At 42.3% G+C, this 21,459-nt stretch overlaps 1 protein-coding gene across 9 annotated transcripts in view; it reads right to left on the bottom strand.

The window, feature by feature from the left end:
- The window catches only part of KDM4C (lysine demethylase 4C), a 412,099-nt gene that overhangs the window by 9,105 nt on the left and 381,535 nt on the right, over positions 1 to 21,459 (bottom strand). For 5 of the 9 annotated variants that reach the window (XR_004443468.1, XR_004443467.1, XM_033237310.1 and 2 more), the window contains one exon: positions 1,537 to 1,656. Coding sequence is in view for 7 of the 9 variants with exons in the window: in XM_033237310.1 (XP_033093201.1) it covers positions 1,537 to 1,656 (120 nt within the window). In the remaining 2 variants the exon portion in view is untranslated. Of the gene's footprint in view, positions 1 to 1,467; positions 1,657 to 21,459 lie in introns of all 9 variants that reach the window. The other 4 variants (XM_033237306.1, XM_033237307.1, XM_033237309.1 and 1 more) reach the window with 1 other exon arrangement.

Here is a 21,459-nt window from a genome sequence, read left to right as displayed (position 1 = left end):
CATTCTAATGCAAAGATGCTCCAGTACCTTTACTATTATAAATAACTTGAATTTGTGTCTTGAGACCATATGCAAATACCATATGCAAAGGGGGAAATGGCCTTTACACAGACACACAGACACACACACACAATGTATGTGCATACATCCTCCCCTATCCATTCCCCTTGGGTTTTTCTAGACCATGAAAAACACTCTCTCCTAAGTTTTTCAAACTTCTTTGAACACCTTTAATTGCACTGTGCTCCAGTTCCTGACGCAGTGTCTTATAATGCACTCTTCCATTTAAGCTCTTGCTCCTTATCAGTCTTTGAACAATTTCTCTGTTGAAACTGACAGTCTTATCATTCTCAAGCTGTTTTTCAACAGGCCTGAACCTTCTTGCTTTTTCTCCTTTTACTTCAATCTTCCTGTTTTCACTCTACAGTTTAGCCTAAGAATCTTGATTTCTGACACAGTGTTACTGAAAAGTCTACAATGTATTGGCTCTAAATGTCCCCTTTTAAAACCTTTCTGAAGGAATATAAATGTACATGTGCTACCCACGTTGTTTCCCTTATTAAAGTTTAATTCATGGCCAGGCGCGGTGGCTCAAGCCTGTAATCCCAGCACTTTGGGAGGCCGAGACGGGCGGATCACGAGGTCAGGAGATCGAGACCATCCTGGCTAATACGGTGAAACCCCGTCTCTACTAAAAAATACAAAAAACTAGCCGGGCGAGGTGGCGGGCGCCTGTAGTCCCAGCTACTCGGGAGGCTGAGGCAGGAGAATGGCATGAAGCCGAGAGGAGGAGCTTGCAGTGAGCTGAGATCCGGCCACTGTACTCCAGCCTGGGTGACAGAGCAAGACTCCGTCTCAAAAATAAAATAAAATAAAATAAAATAAAGCTTAACTCATTCTCATTTCTGGGTGAAATAAAAGTAATTCATTTTTAAATTGTATATATACTCTTTAATACTATGTAGGGTTTCCTAGTGAACAGAATGTCCAACTGATAGCCATACTTTTCATTTAAACAAGCATTCCTTTAAGCTTGGGTGGATGATAACCATCAGCTCCTTGTGATATTAACTGGCCACATCTATGTCAATGCACTGTTGTCTAGCTTTGCAGAGATAGGGGGTGGAGTAGGGAGAGCATGTCTCTCAGCAAGAGCCAATTCAGGGGCCGCTGGTTGAAGAGTGGCCATCACTGTCTTGGCTGAAGGTGAGATGAATCGGCCAACTAGTCTCTCCCCATACAACAGAAACAGTGGAAGGCAGCCTGTCTTCTAGTCACTTATCTTTCTGGCAGAACCATATTCCTTACAATTAAATCATTCATCAAATGTTCTTAAGAGTTTCCCAGTGTCCAACTTGGTAATAAAACTCCAGGGTTTCGATCTGGGTCATTACACATTGAATCTTTGCCTCCTGCATAAAATAAGAGGTGCCCCAAATTGATGTGACTTATTGATCAGCAGCACACCTGAGATACTATCTCCTTCTGACTTATCATGTCAATCTCAGCAAGCATCACAGAGAAGGAAGAACCCACCTGGTACATGTGGGCAATATTTGATCCAAAATATTTTGCTCCATAGAGTTTGCCATCGGGCCACTTGACTTGGACGACTTCTCCCTCAGCAGGTGGGCCCAGCTTCAGACAGTCTCGGCTCTGCAGAATAAACAGAAACAGGCTTTTCAAGAGGAGTGCCTAAGTGACTGCATTTAGAACTTAGCAAATGATGAACTCCTGGCAATTAAAAGGAGTTATTGCCTTTGTGTTTTATGGATTATGATCTCGCATGGGTGTTCAGGGGAACAGATATGAGCCAAAGGAGTATTTAAAGATTCAGCCCATATCATAAAGTTGCAAAGGAGCCACCATAATCCAAGCAGAAAAAAACAGCAGCATTTACATTTGCTATCTGAAAAAGAATTGTTCAGGGGGTAACTAAAATATGCATAGAAACCGCTTTAGCTGAGGAATAGACCAGCTAATGATTTATAACACCTGACATTTATATAGCATTTTGCAGTTAACAAAATGCTTCAGCATACATCTCATGTGATCTTATAATCAACCCATGACATAGAAAGAGATTGTTAATTATCCCCGTTTTAGTGACAAGGAAACTGAGACTCCTGCGAGGATCCTTTAAGTTGCCAGGATCTCTGGAGAAGTGAAGCTGAATGGGAGAATAAAAGACACCCAGGTGACAGTGGAGCAGGGGAGAAATGGCGTCAACTGAAGCAGGCAGGACTTGCCAATGCAGCGGGGAAGGGAAAACAGGAGCACCTGCAGCATGGCGGGTGGAGCTGGGTGGGTGTGTCCTGTTTAGCACACCCCTTCTAAAGACCCCCTGGACCTCCCTACATAAATGGCTTCTGCCAGCATCTCCTGTTAATTGACTAGCCCACCTTTTTCTGCAGGTAACCATGGTGGCACCCATAACCAGAATCTTTTCATTTCAGATCTTCTGTTTCACGTTGCCACCTCCCAAGGCAGTAATTCAGAACAAACTCCCTGGGTGATTAATCCTGAAAGGTGCTTTTATTTTATTTTATTTTATTTTTAAGGCATGGGAGCGGGACAGGGAAGATAGTAAAACATTTAAACATTTGCTCACACCTAGTTTGCAAACTTTTAAATTTGTATGTATTGAGTAGGACGCTATACAATTTTAATACAAGGGAATTAAATACTTGACTATGGTAATTTTTAATTTCTTTTGCACATTTAGCAATTCATGATTTGCTAATACTGGTATTTTACTGATGAGGACAATCTGAATGACTGAAATGCACACTTGACCAATCAAGCTATAAATGCAGACTGGGCACATTCTGTGGTTTAAATGAGAGGCATACACAGGAAATATTTAGTTGTTTATGACTGGAAATCTACCATGTATTATTTCTTATTACTAATAGAAATTGTGCCTTATAAAGGAGTGGCCATTTCATTGCTGGGTTAGGAGTATACACGGAAGGCCCAGCTGTTCATTTTTCTACCTGCAGGCTATGCTTCCATTAGAGTTACAGCAAAGAAAAAAATAGCTTGCTCAGAGGCTCTACAGAACTGACAATATGCATCTAACTTAGTCAAATGAAAGTAAGTCTTTTGTTGGCCTTCATAATACTTGACCTCAGGACATGCGGAATTGAAAGGGTAGGCTGTAGAGATGTATTCAATGTATGCCCATGGGGTTACCACCTCTCTTTCCACTTCCCTTCCCAAGATTTATGTGGTACCAAGAACACTGGAAGGTATAGCTTCTGAGTACAAACTGATTACATGTGTCAGTCTCTGAGGTTAGAGAGTCGCATCAGCTCTGGATTCCTCTGAGCTGAAGCCCAGGTGCTGGGGTAAGCATGGTGGCAGGAGGTGGCATATGCTTTTCCCGCTGCTAACGCTTTCTCCCATGTGGAGGGATCTCCACGCAGATAATACATCTGGCTCATCTTCACCCCCTGTTAACCTTTTACAAGAGGATTGGTTATGACTTACTTTTATTTTTGAATTCTGAAGGAGACTGTATTTCCCAAACTATGTGTCATGGTACCCTGGAGTGCCACAGCAAACTCATGGGGACCCTGTAGAATACATTCAAGGGAAGCACGGTGACACTTGTGAGGCACCCAGCTTACTAATACTGGTGAGTTATTTGGACCTAATTTACTTAACACATAGAACTGTTAGGCATTTCTTTTGACTGAGAGGCACTATAAAAAGCATGCTGAGGTACGAAGGGTGCTGTGAGCCAAGGAAGTTTGGTGACCTCTAGCTCAGCACCTTCCCTTTCTCTCTGGAGCCATCATGCAGACAGAGAACCTGCACTCTGCTCTGCTCCTTCCACAGAGAGGAGCCTGCACTTTCCTGTACTGCCCATCACTAGGTAAGCCTGTCTAATTCCAGGGTCCATATTTGAAACCTGTTTGCCCACAGATATAAGCCGCACTCCTCAATATCCGCTTTATTACTCATAAAGGTAATACGTTACACCTCCAAATCCTGACTCCTCTGTCTCGCTTTTCCTCAGGCAGGGTGAGACATGCTATTTATTGGGTACTTCTCGAATCCCCACAGAAGCAAGTCAAAGCCTCAGGAAATTCCAGAGGCTGTATCCTGCACTTTCTTACCCACACAAACAACTTTCAAGCAGGAGAGTTACGGCCTCGCTTTCCTTATCATTTAGGTCCTTAATTTTACAGATTTGCCCTTCAGCAGAACTTTATTCACCTTTAAAACAAAATCCCTCAAAATAAATCTCGACCTGCAATTTTAGGTACCATATCACCAAGGAGAGGTGAGGGACATAGAAACGCGGACTAGACAAGCATAAACTGCATTCGAGCAGTTTAATCTTAAAAACATAGTTTTATTAACAAACTGAATGGATGAACTTTACTAAGTGACAATTCTTTTTCAAAAAGGCTTTTGGAAACAATGCCTGGGATACTTTGGTATCTTTTATTACTAATTGTAAACTAACCTTTTACTCACAGGAAATCTTAATTTAGCATTGGAAGTGCCTGACCTCAACTAACTCCTTACTGCTCAGCATCCTCCTAATGTTGCTCGGTATCAGCCACAAAGATTAAATTCATAATCTTTCATGCCAAACTCAAGACGACACTTCAGTTTGCTTTCTCAGTCTTCTTGCTTTCAAAACTCTTTTTCTTTATTTATAGAAGAAAAATAACAAACCAACTTTGTAACAAGTTATTCTGTGCTTCCCCCACCTCCAAAACCAGGGGGCACGATTCTCATCCATAACAGCTCCTTTCTCACCCTTCACCAGGTCATTCAGCTGGAAGGATATATATTTTGATGAGCATATAACTTTATTTAGTATGTAAAATTCATTATTTACTCCCTAGCTACTTTCCAAAAGAAGTTAAGGTAGCTTGGAGTAAAACATAAAAGCGCTTATTTCTGTAACATCTACTTTCATCATAAAGAAATAGTGTCAATTCATCAGCTGTTTCACATTTTGAGTTTGCCAGCAACTTCCTATGACTACGTGGGAAATAAATTTAAACAAGAATGAAACTAGAAGCATGTGGGCTGATGAAAAGAAGTTGAAAGATTTGATATTTAGGCTTCTCTGATTCTCTCCAAAGTAGAAGCTGGTGGGTGTCCCCAAAATTGTTTCAATCACTAATTCAAAACCGATTTACTGACCACCTACTGTGTGTGAGCCACTAGGAGCCAATAAAGCCCACCGGCCCAAGCCAGAGACAGACAGAGGGCATTGCACCCACACGTGAGGCCTGTCACACTAAACTCCACAGTTTTGTGGGGTGGGAGTCTCCAGGGTCCTTGCAAGGGGGGAGATCTATGAGGGCTTCAGAGTAGAACTTTGATTTTATTTACAAACTAGGTTTCTGAGTAAGATTTCATTTGGGGTAAAAAAGTTTCTTTTAAAAATAAAAGGTCTGGAAGATGGCCAAATAGGAACAGCTCCGGTCTATAGCTCCCAGTGTGATTGACGCAAAAGACGGGTGATCTTTGCAACTGAGATACCCGGTTCATCTCACTGGGACTGGTTAGACAGTGGGTGCAGCCCATGCAGGGCGAGCTGAAGCAGGGTGGGGCGTCGCCTCACCCAGGAAGTACAAGGGGTCGGAAGATTTCCAATTCCTAGCCAAGGGAAGCCATGACAGACTGTTCTTGGAAAAACAGGACACTCCTGTCCAAATACCGCACTTTTCTCAAGGTCTTAGCAACCAGCAGATAAGGAGTTTCTCTCCCGTGCCTGGCTCGGTGAGTCCCATGCCCACAGAGCCTTGCTCACTGCTAACGCAGCAGTCTGAGACCAAAGTGTGAGTTGGCAGCCTGGCTGGGGGAGAGGCGTCTGCTATTGCTGAGGCTTGAGTAGGTAAACAAAGCAGCTGGGAAGCTTGAACTGGGCGGAGCCCACCGCAGCTCAAAAAGGTCCACTGCCTCTAGACTCCACCTCTGTGGGCAGAGCATAGCTGAACAAAAGGCAGCAGACAACTTCTGCAGACTTAAACATCCCTGTCTGACAGCTCTGAAGAGAGAAGTGGTTCTCCCAGCATGGCGTATGAGCTCTGAGGAAGGGCAGACTGCCTCCTCAAGTGGTCCCTGACCCCCGTGTAGCCTAATTGGGAGACAACTCCCAGTAGGGGTAGACAGACACCTCATATAGGCAGCTCCCCATTAGGGACAAAGCTTCCAGAGGAAGGATCAGGCAGCAATATTTGCTGTTCTGCCTCCGCTGGTGATACCCAGGCAAACAGGGTCTCGAGTGGACCTACAGCAAACTCCAACAGATCTGCAGCTGAGATCTGCCGCAGTATTCACAACAGCAAAGGCTTGGAACCAACCCAAATGTCCATCAATGATAGACGGGATTAAGAAAATGTGGCACAGATACACCATGGAATACTATGCAGTCATTAAAAAGGATGAGTTAATGTCCTTTGCTGGGACTTGGATGAAGCTGGAAACCATCATTCTGAGCAAACTATCACAAGGACAGAAAACCAAACACCGCATGTTCTCACTCATAGGTGGGAAATGAACAATAAGAACACATGGACACACAGCAGGGACCATCATACAACTGGGGCCTGTTGAGGGGTGGGGGAGAATACCTGTTGAGGTATTTACATGAGGAGAAATACCTCATGTAAATGATGAGTTGATGGGTGCCGCAAACCAACATGGCACATGTATACCTATATAACAAACCTGCACGTTGTGCACATGTACCCTAGAACATAAAGTATAATTTGAAAAAAATAAAATAAATAAAAGGTCTGAAAAAAATTAAGTATATCAAAAGGTCTAAAAATGAAGGGATGTAGTTTGTGGAATGCAACAGCTTGAGTGGTCTGCCCTCCCTCTTACAGGTCTCCAGCTGGTTCACATATCCTTGGGTTCAGCACCAGGAACCAGGCACTAGAGCACAGCGTCTCAAAGTGTGTTCCCAACCCTGGAGCACACATTAAAAATGAGAATTTCAAGTATCCCCAAAACTCTCTCTGACTTGGGCAACTTCTTTTAAGCAATCTAGAATTTAAGGTCAATTATAGAAAAGGATGTAAAATGCTAAAGAGGCTTTTCCTAATGCAGTTTACTTAGTATGTTATTGGAGTAAGTAAACACCTTTGCTAGAAAATTATATGCATTAAAACCTTGATAAATGCATTTTTCTCAGTTGCTGTCTAGACTCTTTGAAGCAGTTCGTCTTCACCTAACATAAATAGCTGTTTACCATTTGCTGTACTGCCTCCAGGGATGTGTAAACTTGCCTGCAATCTACCAGAGCCTTGTTCTCAAGGACACTGGTGTCTGGAGCTGTCAGTAAGCCCGTAGCTACAGTACTAAATAGATGATGTGAAAATTAAAGACAGAAACCATAATCATGGTGAAGGGTGGCCTTTTGGCTATGATTAGTTACTTCAAGGACCTATACTTGCTCCACCAACTAAAAGGAAAAATTCATCTGCCAGTCTGATTACCTGAATTCTGAAGTCACTGAGTTCTTGGAACTCTTAGAAGCTGCTGTCCTCAAATGTTGTCTTAGCCCTATCCTCACCCCCATTACTACTCCTTACGTGTATAAACCACAGAGCAGGCAGCCCCATCTGTGAGCAGAGTTGCATCAGATGAAGATGTGGCACATGTGCTCCCAGTAGTTAATTGGCATAGAGTTTGGCTCCTCTGGCAGTCCCCCTTGGGGAGAATGCTTAGGTGACCTGGGGCAAAATGCCGCTAGCATTTCCAGAGATAATCACCTGCTCGTTACTGGACCCTGGCAAGGATTAACAAGACTGACTGACAGCCATGTAAGAATCGTAGTGGCTATCTGTCATCTGTTCGGCTGCCCAGCTTTGGAACCCCCTTCTCCCCACAGTCTAATGGGGACTGAGCTGGCCTGATATCATAGTCGCTGAACACTGCCAGACACTTCCTTCCCCAGCTTCTCTCACAGCAAAGACAGCTACAGAGGCCTGGCCAGTGGGCTACACCAGTCCAGGATTTAGAACCTGTGATCAGAGATGCAGGAAAACAAGTAGAAGGGAGAATTTCCTCAGACAGCAGTGACTGCAGCAGCAGCAGCACTCGCAGGCCTACGACAGAGGCTAGGTCCAGTCTCACCACATATGGGGAGGCAGTGTGTCCTTCCTGGATGGCGTCTGTGGCCTGGTCTTGCCCACAGCTGCAGCTAAACAGCCTCCTTTTTGTTCTTGCCTGTTTTCTGACCTTTGTTTTCTGCATTCCTGGAGATTCTGGAAGTTCCCCAATAACCTTTCACTAAATTTCTGTACAGCCTAAATCAAGGTCAGTTTCTGTTGGCTGCCATTAACGTCCTGATAAGTAACTGCTAGTTTGCATGATGGCAGACCCCGCCTCTCACAAAGTGGAAAGAAACCTCTCACTTAACAATGGAATATAAAACTGGAGGACTTCCCACACCATGCAAAGGCCCAGCTGCAAAACCATCCTCCTCAAAAAGAAGGGGGCATACTGATGGAAGCACCTACCTGTTCACAAGGATTGGTCCTAGACGACTGGCAGCAGTCTCCAAGTTTTCAATATCCCCCAGTATAAGGATGTGCCCTCTCTGAGGATATCCACAAGAATGTATTCCAGACGATAAAGTCACCAAGCACCTGAGGAATGCCCAGCTCTTAGCAATGGCCTCTCACGGGGGCTACTCTGATGGGGATACACCACTTTGGACTGCTTGTTAAACATGTCATAAGCACCCTTCATGTAGAGATTAGCAAAGAATGAAAACACTTAAAAATTATTATTATTATTATTATTATTTTTTTTTTTGAGATGGAGTCTCGCTCTGTTGCCCGGGCTGGAGTGCAGTGGCCGGATCTCAGCTCACTGCAAGCTCCGCCTCCCGGGTTCCCGCCATTCTCCTGCCTCAGCCTCCCGAGTAGCTGGGACTACAGGCGCCCGCTACCTCGCCCGGCGAGTTTTTTGTATTTTTTAGTAGAGACGGGTTTTCACCGTGTTAGCCAGGATGGTCCCCATCTGCTGACCTCGTGATCCGCCCGTCTCGGCCTCCCAAAGTGCTGGGATTACAGGCTTGAGCCACCGCGCCCGGCCTAAAAATTATTTTTAAGGCCCGGCATGGTGGCTCACGCCTGTAATCCCAGCACCTTGGGAGGCCAAGGCGGAAGGATTACTTGAGCTGAGGAATTCAAGACCAGCCTGGGTAACATAGCGCGACTCCATCTCTATAAAACAAACAAGAAGTATTTTTATGAATAATTCTGAGCTTCTATATATTCAGTAGGGAGAAACTGTAAAATCTCTTAAAGATATAAAAAAATTTTTAAACCTCGTATGTCTATCACAAGTGATCACTGTCACCATATTTGGAGTTTTTTTTTCCTATACTTCTAATTTTTAAAAATAATTAAAAGAATTTTTCTCTGTGCTCTTTTCTTTAGGAATTAGGACATCCTATACATGCACAATCTTTCCCCTGCAAAGGTCCAGCCTTTATTTTCTTTCATGTTAGAGCACAGCTGATCTGTCTCTAAAGCCATTTGTCATGAGCTCGGAACTGCAATTCGTGCCATGTTCCTTCGCTTCCTTCCACAGCATTTTGGGGTGGAGGCCTTTTCTTTTTTATTGGGGTAAAATATCCATAACATTAAATTTACCATTTTAACCACATTCAATTGTACATTTCAATGGCATTAAGTTCATAGTGTTGTGAAATCATCACCACTCTCCCTCTTCAGAACTTTTTATCTTCCCAAATAGAAACTCTGCAGTCATTAAACACTAACTCCCCATTATCTCTGCCATCGGCCCCTGGCAACCATTATTCTACCTTCTGTCTCTGAGAATTTGACTATTCTGGGTACCTCATCTAAGCGAAATCCTACAATATTTCTTTTGTGGACATCTATAATATACCTTGATATTTGCCACCTACGATTACATCACGAGCATTTTCTTAGCTATTAATTATCTTTTAAAAAGTCCATTTTTAAAAGATAATTGCCAAATATATGCAACAGTATAGATGTACCACAATTAATTTAGCCACTCTTCAATTAAATATTTAGGTCATTGCAATTTTCCCCTATCATATACAATGCTATTGTATATTTTTCATAAATCTTTGTCTGAATTACTAACTCTATTCTTAGACTCCTAGAACAAGAGTTACTTGGTAAAAAGGCATATAAACTATTTATAAACTTAGTTTCATCAGCTTTGAAAAATTCAACATCGACTCATTTCTCTAGTGCAGTAAATAAATCTAATGTTAACAACCAGAGAAATTTCTGATTCAGCTGGTCCAAGCCAAATGCCCTTCCAGGCAATCTCATGCTCAGCAGGGTGGGAACTGCTATTCTAGGAGGTTATCTCGCAGCCTAAACTATACATTCTGTGTATAATGAAAGAACCAATTCTATGCCCCTTTTTCTGACTGCATCTTTTTCAGAGTGAGAGCTTTCTAGCATGCTTAGAAGAAAATCTGGAATGCTTCCACCCTGAGGTATCTGTATCTAAGTGTGTTCTGTGCTGGTTCTACACTCCTATAATTTCAGGCTCTAGGTTAATCGATTCAAGTCAAGCTGCTTCTATACTGACACTAATCATTCAGGGAAACTCCAAGTCTACTGTCCACTTTCTCTTTTTAGTAGTTTTGAGACAGGGTCTCACTCCTGTTGCCCAGGCTGGAGTGATTGCAGTGGCATTATCACAGCTCACTACAGCCTTGGCTTTCCAGGCTCAGGTGATTCTCCCACCTTAGCCTCCTTGGCTAATTTTTTTTTTTTTAAGTAGAGATGAAGTTTTGCTATGTTGCCCAGCCTCAGCCTCCCAAAGTGCTGGGATTACAGGTGTGAGCCACCACGCCTGGCCTTGTTTGTTTCTAAAGGACACACACACCCCCTTTCTGAACTGCAAGATGCTGTGGTTGTCCCGTAAGCTGAAATGAAGCCCATCTTGCTTCCTCAAGCAGCCAACTTTTTTTTTCCACCAGCCACACTTGGCCAATGTCCTCACACACAACTTTTACCTATCTTCTAAAAGATAGGTCTGTTATTCTCAAAGAAATAACAGTACTAACACTTATTTGGTGAATTCCTGAAAGCCAACTAGTTTTTTTGTTGTTGTTGCTTTTTGTAGAGACAAGGTCTCACAATGTTGGCAAGGCTGGTCTTGAACTCCTGCCCTCAAAAGGTCCTCCTGCTTCAGCCTCCCAAAATGTTGGGATCACAGGTGTGAGCCACAGTGCCTGGCCCACTGCTTTGTTAGTATGCACTTCCCTCCAGTGATGAGCCCAAAGTGGACACAATGGTTGGTTAAGGTAGTGAGATCCCAGAGATGGAAATTATTTTGTTATTCTGGAAGTTATTACAGCATTAAGCCTCAGAGGTATATTTTCCAAAGCAGCCACATCTTTGTAATATTAGAAATAGGTGAGATTCTGGCATGCAAAAACTTTAAAAGGCCTAGAAAGTACAAAGTTAGGCAGCTGTTTTGGAAATTATTTTTCTGGTTCCTTTGAAGTGAGGAAGCATAACAAAAGCCAATAACTAGAAACAGGGGTGACGCTGGGGGGCTGACCACACCCAAAAGGCCTGCGGGGGAGGGACCAGGAAGGCAATGTGGGCACAACAGCAGCAGTTCTAACCCACTGATAAGAGGTGCTCTGCATTCCTGCCTTCTCCTTCCCTTGGAGTGTGTCCTCTGGGCCAGGGACTGAGCTCAGCACGGAGAAAACAGACAAAAAAGACCTAGCCCTCTCAGAGACATTTCTCTCAAAGGCTTCAGATCCAGCTGGGGACTCAAATACACACATGAGTATCTGCAATACAAGGCACTGTGTGTGACTGTAGGTAGTTAGGCAACGAGGCGGGAACTCTGTGTCTGTGACCCGCCCTCCCAGGACATCAACTGTGGTCAGGACTTTCTTCTTAAGATTAACCAAAGTTCCTCAGGCTGCTTCCTCCACGTTAAGCCACCTGCACAAACTGAGCTAATTACAGACACCTCTCTCAGGACAAGTTGTGGTGAGAGCAATAATGCAGGCCTTAAAGATAGATGTCAAAGGGAGAAGCCAGCGGGCAGCTCCTGCGGCACCCTGTGGGGACCACTGTTTGGGGCTCTGGCATTGTCAACCTGATTTCGTCTGGGCTCGCATAGCTGATCAGCCTATCCCACTGACTACGCTGAGTGGTGTGGCCAAACAGGAGACAGTTGTAGCCCTGACCCCTTCCTCTCCCTCTCAAGAGTGTTCTGGAAGGATCCCCCTCATGGTCTCAGGGCTGTGCCCCACCATCCCAGGAGCCCAAATAGAAAATCTTCCAAGTTCAACTCCTGAAAGGTCCAAATATAAAAACTACTTAAATAAGGAATTTATGCATTTAAAGCTTTTCTGCCATCGTGTTCCCCTTGTGCAGACACTGATAACCACAGCAGAAGCTGCTTGTGGTACATCTGGTCCAGCCACAGCCTCGCATGGAGCCGGCACCTGGAGCTGCTCACCCCTCCACAACAGCTGGCATGCCTTGCTGTAGTGCAGTGGCCAGGCCCCATGCTCACTTGCTCACACACAACCTCGTCGCTCCAAGCCTGGCTTGCCCGTGGCAGGTGTGGGATCCGGGCCGGCAGCATGAGCCAAGCGCAGCCTGCTGGGCTGAATGGACGGAATAAGCCTAGCGGGCATGAGCAAAACTCAAGCAGAGGGGCCACCAGCCACAGAGGTTTCCGGCTGGCAAAGCAACACCCTAAGGCTCCTGTGACATTATTATCTCCAATTTACAGATAAGTTAACTGGTGTTAACTCCCTTGCCTGGTTGCACAGCTAATTAGCAAAGCAAGGAGCACCTGGGTCTGCCTGCCACACATGTGGCTCTTCCTACCTGGGTGAGACAGCCAACATCAGCCCTGATGACTGCCCCAAGGCTCACTGCGTCCTCTTGTAGAACATCCCAGGACTGCAACTTCTCACCCCCAAACACAGGGAAAAAAGCTCCATCTATATAGGAAAGATTTTCTCCCCTTTTTTATTGTTGTTGGCAGGAACTAAAATGTATGAGGGGAATAAAATATTTTACTATGTCAATAAAAATTTATGTTGCAAAATGGAGAAAGACAGGCTTGGGATGAATTTCTCTGTAGTGGTTTCTAAAAATACATGTCAATTCCAAAAGCTAAAAAAAGAAAGATGAAAGGAAAGCTAAGGATAGGCATGCAGGGGAGAGAAGGCTGCCCTGCGTTTATATGTCCAGTTTTCCAAGGCTCTGACTCTGCTCTGCAGTGTCCGTTCGACTTCTGGGAGCATGGCTTGACCTACCCAGGACGCTTCACACTGAAGTGATGCATGTACTGCTTCCAAGATCTGAGGCCAGGCTGCTCACAAAGAAAACCCATTGCATAATCCTCAGTAAACTATGTAATCCTCAGTGTTGGAGGTGGGGCCTAGTGCAAGGTGATTGGATTATGGGGGTGGATCCTGCATAAATGGTTTAGCACCATCCCTTTGGTGGTGTTTTCATGATGGAGTTCTTAGGAGATCTGATTGTCCTGAGGATTGCATAGTAGCTTATGCAGAAAACTGTGCATAAGCTACTCAACCACCTTATGTCCTGGTTTTCTCATTAATAAACCTTATGTCCTGGTTTTCTCAGTAATAAAATGGAGATATTAATGGAACCTTGCAGGGAGAATGAGAGAAGAGAACAGAAAAGCAAAATCCAATTCCTGGCAGCTAGTGAACACTGAGTGAACATCTGGATTTAATTCCCATCAACAGGAATATATCTAGAGGACAGCGAGGAGACCAAAACCCTTGGGAGGCCACCTTTGGGATTAAAAATAGTGAAGAAAACACTGAGAAGCCAAGAACCCAGACTATGAGAGAAAGGAGGCTGCAACAGAACACAGAACTACAGAGGACAATCACAAGTGTTATCCTAATTGGAATCTAAAACAGGCCGGTAGGGTAGGCAGACAAGTGTCAACATCCCCCAGCATTGGTAGAGAAGAGCGACTTGCCTGAGGCCACAGGGCTAATAAGTAGATGGGTGGGGCTGTCACTTACTCACCTGGGAATTTTCAAGCATCTCTTCTGTTTTAGGGAACAAAGGAATGAGTCATGAGTTAAACAGATGTAGTTTTTTACTTCATGAAAACTTTGCTTCATGGGAAAATGCAGGCATTAACTTAAAAAAAAATAAAGTATAAGAACTCCTACATAAGGAATAACAGTGTAAAGTAGAAGTATTTAACAGATTATTAGTAACTATATGGTTCCTATATTCTAGAGAGCTTCAAGATGCCACAAGAGTTAGAGATCGAAAATGAAATTTTGACAAAAGCAATCCGAAAAGATCTAGATAAAGAAAATTAGGGGAAAAGAGTAAGGATATAAGTAGTTCTCAGAAGGGTTAAGATCTGTTTTACAAAAACTTTTTCTGATTATAAAAATAAAACGCATTCATATGGAAACTATAAGAAGGTGATAAAGTTGAAAATCATAATCACCTATGATTATACTCTCCAAAGATAATCAGTAACATTTTGATGTATTTCCTTTCAGGATTTTTCCCTTGCATATTTATATTTTTATACATAATTGGGATCTTACTGTATATACAATTTTGAGCCTGATTTTTCCATTTATTATATTGCATCATTAAATATCCTTTGAAAACATGATTTTAATAGCTGCATAAATAGTTCATTTAACCTTCCTCCTGGCTGCATTGGTAAGTGTTCAACGTCCAGATCAAAGGAACAAAGAGCTGTCATGCTTGCACTGAGCATGTACTCCCGTCACATTCACCACACAGGTGGTGCTCCATGCCAGGAATCCGGGAAAGGGGAACAAAATGTATATGTGGATGAGTGGATGGTGGGGCCAGGGGCCACATTCCAATGCTTACAGTCAGAGATGACTAGAGATCACTATGGCTGTTCTCCCCTATGAGAATGGGAAGAGACCTGAGAGATCCCCTAGGCCAATGTCCCCAGTTGAAAGGGAAGGGCTGAATAATGAAATGACTTGCACAGTCACAAGTCACCAAGAGCTGGCTATAATTTAATCTTGCATTTCACAGCCCAGCAGTGCAAGGTTTTGAGCAAATGAGTGACACTTGGGGAGAATTTTAACTAGGGGATTAAAAAGCAGAGCCAGTAAAAAAAAGTGAGCAACGCTATTCTAGAAATACTTTTCACGTAAGCTACAGCTTCTATCTCTGTGAGTTTAACATGTCCTTCCTTTTAGATTAAATGCAATTGCATAAAGTTAACCAATCATGCTCATAACACACTCTTATGAAGACAGGGACATGTGTAATTACTACCAGCATTTCAATAGGGACTACTGTGTCACAAATGACAGATAGCTAAGATGGTTGAGGAGTGGATAATGAATCAATCTATTTAGTCAACATTATTATGCTTAAAGGGAAGTCAGAAACTCCCCAAATGATTCTTGTGCTGTGGAAAGCCTGTCAAATCAAAATATTCTTAATGTGAAATTAAGAAGAATTTTGCTGTTTGTAGATACCCAGGCAAGGAGAATGAAAATGATATGTAGATAACACACCATTGTTAGATTTATTATCCAAACAAGAGCTTTTAATCCACCAAGGCTTAAAAACACATAAAAGGAGAGTGGTAAATTTCACTTTACTGATGCACTCACTGTGGAATGCCTGGTTCAGAATCACATCAAGGATTGTCATGCCCTTTTTCTGATAGTTAATGAACCTTTGAAGTAAGAGCTTTTCTATTCTTTTCACACCAGATATTAGTCTTTATTTGAAGGCTGATTCTTGCTAACACCCGATTTGCTTAATGAACATTGAATAGTTGGTCAATAATATTTCAATTGTGATATGATCTTTTTCCAATCTACTAAAAAGATTAGTTAACATCCTCGGTTACTTTCCTTGAAACAGACACCCACTGATGTAGATTTGCATATAGAGACAACTGGAAACCAAAACACGCCAAAGTGTGGGGGCTCCCAGGGTAAGTGGGCACCTGAAAGTGGGGTCAGTAGCTTTTATAGATTAAGCTGGGAGGGGAGGGAGTAGGACTTCAGTGATAAAACAAGTAGGTAAGGAGGTAGAGGAAGATAAAGGATAAAAGGAGATGGGCCTGCTTGCAAACCTTAAACACCATCCAATTAATAGTAACTATGACATTAACAGTACACAGGATGTAATTCCTTGCTTTTAGCATGTTAATATGATGCCAGGTGCATTCACATTAATATCTACATTGTGTACACACACACACACACACACACACACAGCCTGTATGAGCATTTTAAAAATCCTGGGAGGATATATGAGAAGCAGGCGAGATGGTGATTTCCAGATGTTGGGAGACAGAGGAATGTACTTTTCATCTTAAATCTTTCTGTATTTCTTGGACTTTAGCCAGCCATGGGTATGTTATGCAAAACATTGTACATCTATAATTATTAAATATTAGTTGCTAATTTTTTATTACCACTAACCACACACATTTTATCTAACAGTTAGTCATCAATTCTTTCCCTTTAAAAAGGTAAATGAATCTCAAAAATGAGAGATGTTCAAGACTCTGTAAGTCATGTAGTCCATCTCCTTCAGAAAATGATGGCTCTTCTCAGGGCAACAGAGCAGATGCATCAGCCTCTACACTGGTTCGTGATGAGGGAGCCCAGGGGAGGGGAGGCAAAGTCACTGAACAGAAAGAGAAACTAGGCTGGGTGTGGTGGCTCACACCTGTAATCCCATCATTTTGGGAGGCCAAAGTGGGAGGATTGCTTCAGGAGTTCCAGAACAGCTTGGATAGCAAAACACTCCATCTCTATGAAAATTTTAAAAAGGAAACAGGTGGATTATAAGTTCCAGGGTAGAGCACACAAAGCTACATGCACAGAATAAAGGGTTGAAAACAAAATCACAAAAATGAGTGCTGGAGAGAGCTAAGGTTTAAGAGATGTTAGAATCAGCTATATAGTGAGGCCAAGTCTACATATGTGTGGTTATATGCACAATTTATTTATTTTTAAAACAGCCAAATTCAAGAGGAATAAATGCTCAATTTAAATGTTTGTGTGTCAAGATGGAATTCCCATAAAGGGTAAATATAACTCATCAATTTTGGTGGCCATATTTTCATACTGAAGAATTTCTTGGGCAAAATGACTATTTCATCAAATGGGTGAGAGTTAGATAATGGGGTTTATGTGTGTGTAAATTCTTTTCACTATAGCCAAAATTTTCTTTTCACTATAGCCAATTCTTTTTCACTATAGCCAAAAAAACCCATTTCATAACAAATCTCTTTGACTTCTGCTCAAGATAGTCCAACAAACAGGGCTTCCTCCTGCTTTTAGAATAAAACCCCAACCCTATAAGATGGCCCTCAAGGCCCTACCCAGTCTGGCCCTTTCCCTCTCCTCCAGGCTCATGATTTACCTCCTCCAGCAGCCGCAATTGCCTTCCCTCGGCCCTGTGTTTAGTGAACTCACCTTACAGATCTTCACTCAGGTTGCACTGATCACCCATCTAGATAAGAAGCTTATTTCTAGTTACATGCTCTTACTGGATCATATTCCTGTCATCCCAGGACTTCTCTCAATTTGAAGCACATCTTTTATATGTGCTGTCATATGTCACTCTCTCCCAACTAGATTGTAAATTCCATGAGATCAAAAACCATTCCAATTTTACTTCTATCATTTTCCCAGAACCCAGCATGATGTGTGGCTCACTATAAAAAAACTTGGGGGCATAAGGCTACCATCATGGAAGGATAAGGTATTTCTTGAGTAGAGAATCCATGTATGACCATATGCAGGTACCCAGATGTGGCTTACCAAGGCCAGCCCTGCAGGAATTCCCCATCTACTAAAAGAAGGGCCTTCATGGGGAGCATTAGCCTTCCCCATCTTTATGAGCTCCCAACTCTAAGAAAGAGGACTTGAGCACCACACATACTATTTCCTCATCCTCGTTAGATTTCTCCTGGAGGGAACCTACTCTTAGATACTGGTTAGATTTCTGCCCTTCTAACTTCATGCAAAACAAAAATCAAAAACAAAAACAAAAAAACCCAACAACAAAAAAGCAAAACAAACATAAAGCCCTGTAGAAACATAACTAGTTGTTACAGTACATAGCTAGTCAGGTATGAGCAGGGCAAGAGAGGGCTCCTCAGCCCCTGCCACATACACCAGGAGTATAGGGTGATCATCAGGTGATGGTCAGGTTGTTAACTCTCTCGCTAAACTAATAATTGGTCACAGCTGGCACCAGGGAAGGGCAGTCTCCTAATACATGGGAAACACCTGAAACTGGTGAGCAGCAGCTTCTGGAGAAGATCTCAGGAGTGGGGAGAAGGACTGCAATGCCCCAGAAATATGTCAGCGTATAAGATCCCAAGTCAAGAGGTCAAGCCGCACACGTGGTCTCTCAAGTCGCCTGCTTGGCCCTCTTCCAAGTGTCCTTTCCTTCCTTTCATGACTGCTCTAAAGCTTTTTAATGAACTTTAGCTCCTGCTCGAAAACTTGCTTTGGTCTCTCCTTCTGCCTTATGTCCCTGAGTCAAATTATTTCTTCTGAGGCAGCAAGATTTGAGGTTGCTGAAGATTCATACAGACAACTACCACTGCTTACATAATGATATGAGATAAAGTTCTAGCATAAATAATATAGAAAAAAGGTTTCACTAGTATTGAAATACATTTAAAAATGGTAACGAAAATATTAAATTCATATGTAATACATAAATTATTTCATAATTCATGTGGGAACAAAATAGGAAAAGTTATAGGGTCTAGTGTGGCCATTTACAGCCTGGTCTAAGGCTATTGTGTGATACACATATATCATTTTAGAGTCTCAATATCAATGGCACTCACATCCACATTCTTTCAATAGTTCTCTTATAGTCTGTATTTCAACATGACTTCAGGTGTTGGCTGCTTAGAACATAAGGACTAAAGGTTGGCTTGTTTTGTGCCAGTCACTTTCTTTTATGGTCAAAGAAGCTGCTTTAGATGATTAAATATTATGTGTTACTCAGGGGAAAAGAACGGTAATATAACACATAAAGCAATCATTGGGTCAGATTATTTATTTATTTTTGTTTTAAGACAGGGTCTGGTTCCTTCACCCAGGCTGGAGTGCAGTGACACAATCTCAGCTCATTGCAACCTCCACCTCCCAGGCTTAAGTGATCCTCCCACCTCAGCCTCCTGAGTACCTGGGACTAAAGATGCATGCCACCATGCCTGGCTAATTCCTGAAATTTTTTTGCAGAGATGGCTTTTTGCCATATTGCCCAGGCTGGTATCAAACTCTGGAGCTCAAGCCACCTGCCTGCCTTGAACTCCCAAAGTGCTGGGATTACAGGTGTCAGTCACTGCACGTGGCCTAGATTATTAATTAAAGGCTAGCAAGAGTAAATATCTAGCATGTTTTAAAAACATAACCTACAAATATAACTCTGCTACTGGAAGTATGCATAATTTAACTACCCCTTCCCTTTTTTGCTGAGTTGTTAGGCATAAATCTACAAATGACATCTTTTATTTTTTTAGAGACAGCGTTTGGTTCTGTCACCCAGGCAGGAATGCAGTGGTGTGATCATAGCTCACTGTAACCTCAAACCTCCTGGGTTTAAGGCTTCCTCCTGCTTCAGCCTCCCAAGGAGCTAGGACTACAGGTGCATGTCACCATGCCTGGCTAAATTTTTTTTAACTTTTTTTTTTTGTAAAGAGGAGGTCTTTCTATGTTGCCCAGGCTGGTCTCAAACTCCTGGACTCAAATAATCCTCCTGCTTTGGTGCCCCAAAGTGCTGGGATTTCAGGTGTGAGCCACCGTGCCTGGCCCAAAAGAGATCTTTTTCAGGCACAGATCACACCAGCTTTAATTACACGTGGAAAAGGCTACTTTGATCTGAAAACCATGCATATAACATTATTCAACATATTGTACTATTATAACCTTTAGAAGAAATTAAACATTGTACAAATACAAAGTTCTATAATGGTATTGGATAAAACATCTAAGGCATAGAAGACTTTCAAATATATCCTCCATTTTATAAAGGGCAAAAAATTAGACGATACAGGGAAATTGATGAGTAGAAACACACACAACCAACAAGCATTATTGCAGGCGACAGCTTCCAAGTTTCTCACTCACTTCTTAGCATAGAACACTCTCTGTGGGAAAGATTAGAAACTGAAGGACAAAAATACACTCACTCCATTCTCTCTCTACCTTTTCTTCTATCATTCCTTTTTTCTGTTTGCCCACATATTCTGACCTCAAAATTATAATTTATTTAATAATGCAAAAGGCAAGATTTATTACTGGTTCTTTCTCACCTATGAAAATTAACTTCTTTTAAATAAGGTACAAAAAGGAAATAATAAAATGAAGGCAATGTTGCTCATCAATAAGAAGATAGTACTGACTTCTTCTGGATATATCTATCAAATAAGAATCTAAGTTCACTCGATTGCCAAAATAATTTAAATCCCATGGTGGAAAAGGAACATAAACTCTTCAATGATTTATGGGCCTCATATCTTCTGGGATGTGTCGCCAATTTATGTGCTATATCCTGGGGTGTTAGCACCTGGGGTTGGATAGAGGTGAAAGATAATGGCTTGTAAACAGGCAGCTCCCTGTTGACTACTCGCCTCAGGAAGCTCTTGCCATTCGCTATATATTTCAGAAATTGTATGCAGAAAGCTGTGCTTACAAATGCACTACAGGAGAGGTCAGCTCTGGAAAATTTCAGACATTTCTGAAACATGCATGTAGCAACCTGATTATAGCACACACAGTCATGGTATCTAGATTTGAGATAAAAATAAAATTAGAGCAAGAAATGATTTAAAAGTGTAAGACTTTGCATCACAGACAGCTAATGTACCATTTTAATTTAAAGAGTAATCGAAGGGTCAATAATGAATGGTGACAATCTGATATTATGGTGTGAAGTGATAATGACATCTGACCATGTTAGTTATTAGAAGGAACAAGGGATTTTCATAATGTTTATATTTTGTATTAAATGTAAGTTGATTCAGCCCTACCCTAACATTTAGAGATGATGTTATGGACATTCATAATTTGGTGCTGAATATTCACGGATGGGCCTGCCATGACCACTGGCGACATTTCCCAACAGTCCTGCTCTCAGGCTGGCACAGAGACCAGCAGGTGCACCAATACCCTGACTCCCTTAGCCCTCTCTCATGACAGACTTCTCACTCTCATGGCAGTGAAATAGCAGGTAATGATCGATTTCACCTGAACCAGTGGTTTCAGCGTTTTTCAGGGCCAGAGATCTCCTTATTTAAAGAAAGTTCACACACACACACATACACTCACACAAACACACACACATATGGCGGGGGGGGGGGTTCTGATTTATTTAAAAAATAAATAAATCTCAAAAGAAAGCTAAAACACTGAAGGCTTGGGTTTTCCCT

Source organism: Trachypithecus francoisi, unplaced genomic scaffold (assembly GCF_009764315.1).
Source record: "Trachypithecus francoisi isolate TF-2019V2 unplaced genomic scaffold, Tfra_2.0 Lachesis_group16, whole genome shotgun sequence".
NCBI classification, from domain to species: Eukaryota; Metazoa; Chordata; class Mammalia; order Primates; family Cercopithecidae; genus Trachypithecus; species Trachypithecus francoisi.
Note: the sequence above shows the minus strand (reverse complement) of the source record. Positions and strands in the feature narration are given on the sequence as shown.